Here is a 3,150-nt window from a genome sequence, read left to right as displayed (position 1 = left end):
TACACAGACAGGTTGTCTGCAATTCCAGCTGACGTATCGATGCCAACTACTTATGACGTCAAATCTATTTACGATGTTACTATCGATAAACTCGCAAACGGCCTTGACAATGACCCATGTTTTGAAGCAAACAATTCAGTTCTAGTTCAGTTCGGAATTGACCAACACCCAAAATCCTATTTGATAAGACAAAATTGTTGTTCCTAAGAAATCTTAAAACATCGTTTTTAATCTAGGAAATTATTCCTAGGAGTGTATTGGCCTAGAAAATCCGGACCAGTTGTTAATAGTCTATCACATCCCATTAACCAAAAGCGAATTTCTCTAGCTCCCATAACTTAAACCTTGTTTTCTATGGAATCCTAGATTATGAATATAATTGAGCACTAACTCTATGTGGAGTAAAAAAAAAAACTATGCTTAGGTTTCTTTCTTCCCTATTTTAATTAACTACTGGAACTGAACTAGAAATGAACTACATTTTACATATAGAAATTAAACAGACACTTTTTTAATGGATCAAGTACAAATAAATCCAATACAAATTTAATTATTAACATCAATTATTTAAAAAAAAATATTACAAAAAACGAGTTTTATTTTATAATTTAAATATCACATTTATTTTTTTTAACAGTAAAATGACTTTTGATTATTTATAAATATTTTTTTTTTCACTTTAATAAATTACTAAATTCTTTGTAGTAAACTTCTTAAAAAAAATAAAACAAAAATGATTTCATCTAAGGAACCTTGTTTTACAACAAACAATAATTTATGTTAAATGAATAAATTAAATAAATATTATTACTTAAGAAATCCATCTATAACACTTTAATAAATAAAAATAATTTAACACAGATGCGGACAAAGACCTCCACCTCTGAACATCTCAAATAAAACCATGATCTTGTTTAATCATATCGGCTGCCTTTTCAGCTATCATATATACGGGTCCATTAGGATGACCTGCTACAAGTTTGGGCATAATGCTGGCATCTGCCACACGTAAATTCTTGATGCCATGTACCCTCAAACGTGCATCCACTACAGCGGCTTTATCAGTTCTAGGGCCCATCTTAGCTGTACCTGAGTAGTGGTAGATGGTAAAAGTCAAGTGCCTGGCATAGCACTCCCAATAGGCTCTTGATTTCATGTTGCCATATTTACGGCAGGCTGGTATAGTAGCTGGTGATAAACGGGCATTGATGTTCTTAAAAGCGGGACGATTCATTAAATCCAAAGTTTTGTATATTCCCTTTAGTACAATATCAACATCATAGGGATCTGCCAAATAATTGGGAAAGATTATGGGATATTTATGGGGATCATTGTTGCGTAAATATATTCTGCCACGACTGCGTGGCCGTAGAATCATGGGGAATATAACAAATGCATTGGCCTCTTTTTTAATAATATCGCCATATAACTCATTATAGATATCACGCTTTAATCCGAGAGCCGGTATGGTAGCAGGATTGGTATCTAGACCACCACTTATAAGAAATAGTTCCATATCGGGATAACCATCTTCTAAGCCAGGATGATCAAGATCATAAAATGCTATGGCTTCAACACCTCCAGGCGTACCAAATTGACCGGTATTGCGTCCAAAATCCAATAGATTATTTACCTCAAAGAAATCCGTCAAATGCAAACTAGTAACATTAGTAAGAAAAGTAATAAAAGGAGCAAAATGATCTTGTAAATTATAGCCCACTGCCAGATCCTGCAAAGGCTTAATACCCATTTCTCTTAAATGTTTGGCCGGTCCTATGCCTGATAACATCAACAATTGAGGCGTATTAATAGCACCAGCCGAGACTATAACTTCTTTGCGTGCCAGCACTTGATAAGATCTTCCCTGAGATTCAAATATTACCCCATAGGCGGTTTTAGTTTGAGGATCTATTAGTATTTTTGTTACCAAAGCATATTTGCGCACATGTAAATTCGGTCTTTTGCCCTTTATGGGATACAAATAGGCTCTATTGGAACTCCAACGGATGGCTTTATAAGTAGTACTTTGCAAATAGGATACTCCCTGCTGTATGCGACCATTGTAGTCCCGCTTCTTCAAGCCATCTTCCTGCAAACCTTTTACAAAAGCATGGGCTATAGGACTTTTCCAATCGGTATAGGAGACCCTAACAGGGCCATTGCGACCCACATAATCTTTGTCCGCATCTGGTACCGTAGAACCTTCATATTTTTTAAAGTAAGGCAAAACATCTTTATAACTCCAACCCTCATTGCCCAATTCAGCCCAATAATCATAATCCCGTCTATTGGCTCGCGTATACATCATGTAATTCAAAACGGAAGAGCCACCCATCACCTTGCCGCGTGGAAAGTTGCAACGATTGTTGGTAACACCCAAACAATATCTATCCGATGTTTGGGCTCTATAACGCCAATTAATTTCTGTACTCAGCTGTAAGAAATGAGCCATGGCCGGTATATCCATGGCCAAAGTTTCTGGTCCTCCTGCTTCCAGCAATAAAACTTTCCATTTAGGATTTTCCGATAAACGCGCGGCTAAAGCACAACCGGCCGTGCCGGCTCCCACAATTATAAAATCATATTCATTCAACAATTTCACTTCATTATCTTTCATCTCTAAATTTAAATCATTTTGACCGCGCCGTAAAAAATCCAAAGCGAATAAAGCCACATTAGTTTGCTGCCCCGCTATACAACGAAAATATATTAAAAATAAAAAAATTAAAATTTTTTGAAACCCGTGTTTCATATTTGTTATGTATTATATTTTTTCCAAAATTTCTTTTTCGTATTTTTTTGCTTTTATATTTCAATTCCCGTAATCGTTACAAATGCCGCATTAACTTTTGTGCAGGACTTTACTTTCTCGCGCTTCGAACTTAACTGTTTTTACTGCCTTAGAAAGAATCAAAGTACCTTTTCTTTATTCTAAACATTTATAAAATTTTCTAACGTTATTTTTTGTTGTGCATTATTTATTATTATTGTTGTTGTTGTTTTAATCATATGTTTTTTACAAAAAATATAAAAACAAACACCATATAAATACCCCTTAAACAGAAATGAAACGGGCTATATTGATATTTAAATGATGACTATATAATTTTGTAAATATGTGAAAATTTGGTGAATAAAAACCTAAATGAC

At 34.6% G+C, this 3,150-nt stretch overlaps 1 protein-coding gene across 1 annotated transcript; it reads right to left on the bottom strand.

Moving 5' to 3' along the window:
- Window positions 1-600: 600 nt before the first annotated feature.
- On the bottom strand, window positions 601-2,905 carry LOC119611107 (glucose dehydrogenase [FAD, quinone]-like). Its single transcript, XM_037966575.1, has one exon. The coding sequence runs from the start codon at window positions 2,750-2,752 to the stop codon at window positions 893-895; it is 1,860 nt and encodes a 619-aa protein (XP_037822503.1). The 5' UTR covers window positions 2,753-2,905; the 3' UTR covers window positions 601-892.
- Between the last annotated feature and the right edge of the window lie 245 nt (window positions 2,906-3,150).

This window comes from Lucilia sericata, unplaced genomic scaffold, assembly GCF_015586225.1.
Source record: "Lucilia sericata isolate MDLA Ls3-8-SP2 unplaced genomic scaffold, ASM1558622v1 Contig001362F_arrow, whole genome shotgun sequence".
Classification (NCBI taxonomy): Eukaryota; Metazoa; Arthropoda; class Insecta; order Diptera; family Calliphoridae; genus Lucilia; species Lucilia sericata.
Note: the sequence above shows the minus strand (reverse complement) of the source record. Positions and strands in the feature narration are given on the sequence as shown.

What these genes read in the sequence shown, in the direction of transcription:
- LOC119611107 (XM_037966575.1), bottom strand. Translation starts at nt 2,752, where the DNA reads ATGAAACACGGGTTTCAAAAAATTTTAATTTTTTTATTTTTAATATAT.